This window comes from Acanthisitta chloris, unplaced genomic scaffold (assembly GCF_000695815.1).
Source record: "Acanthisitta chloris isolate BGI_N310 unplaced genomic scaffold, ASM69581v1 scaffold33587, whole genome shotgun sequence".
NCBI classification, from domain to species: domain Eukaryota; kingdom Metazoa; phylum Chordata; class Aves; order Passeriformes; family Acanthisittidae; genus Acanthisitta; species Acanthisitta chloris.
In genome coordinates, this window is record NW_008682652.1 from 3,147 (window position 1) to 3,701 (window position 555).

The following is a 555-nucleotide window of genomic DNA, read 5'->3' on the forward strand; positions in this document are numbered from 1 at the left end:
TCCCAAACCCGAACCCCCAGCGATAATTCTCATTCTTAACAGAATCCAAGCAAAAAAAAAACTAAAAAAATCAAATACTACGGGCTGGGGAGAGGGGAAAAAAAAAAAAAAAAAAAAAACGAAAATATAGATATCTCTATATATATTAGATTCTATAAATAATCCAAAGTCATTTGTGTGCGGGTTTGGGGAGGGAAGGATGTTTATAACCTGGTGATATCCTCCGAGCGCTGGTCCTGAGTGACCGCGGAGGGAATTTCTTCAGCCGAATTGGAGCTCAGAGAGGTTGAAGGAGCTGTAGAAGCTCCTGGAACGGTTGGAGCTGCTCTGACTTTGGTGTTTGGCAGCCTGTGGTCTTTTTTCCATTTCATCCTCCTGTTCTGAAACCAGATTTTGATCTGTCGTTCGGAGAGGCAAAGGGAATGAGCGATCTCGATGCGGCGTCTCCTGGTCAGGTACCTGTTATAGTGAAATTCTTTCTCCAGCTCCAAAACTTGTTGTCTCGTGTAGGCTGTCCTGGATCGCTTGGGTTCGCCTCCATTGTAATTGGGATTC

At 44.3% G+C, this 555-nt stretch overlaps 1 protein-coding gene across 1 annotated transcript in view; it reads right to left on the minus strand.

The window, feature by feature from the left end:
• Positions 1 to 203: 203 nt before the first annotated feature.
• Positions 204 to 555, minus strand: part of HOXC4 (homeobox C4) — a 1,740-nt gene continuing 1,388 nt past the window's right edge. The window contains 1 exon segment of the mRNA XM_009078610.1: positions 204 to 555. This exon segment is cut by the window's right edge and continues 3 nt beyond it. Coding sequence (XP_009076858.1) covers positions 204 to 555 — 352 coding nt within the window.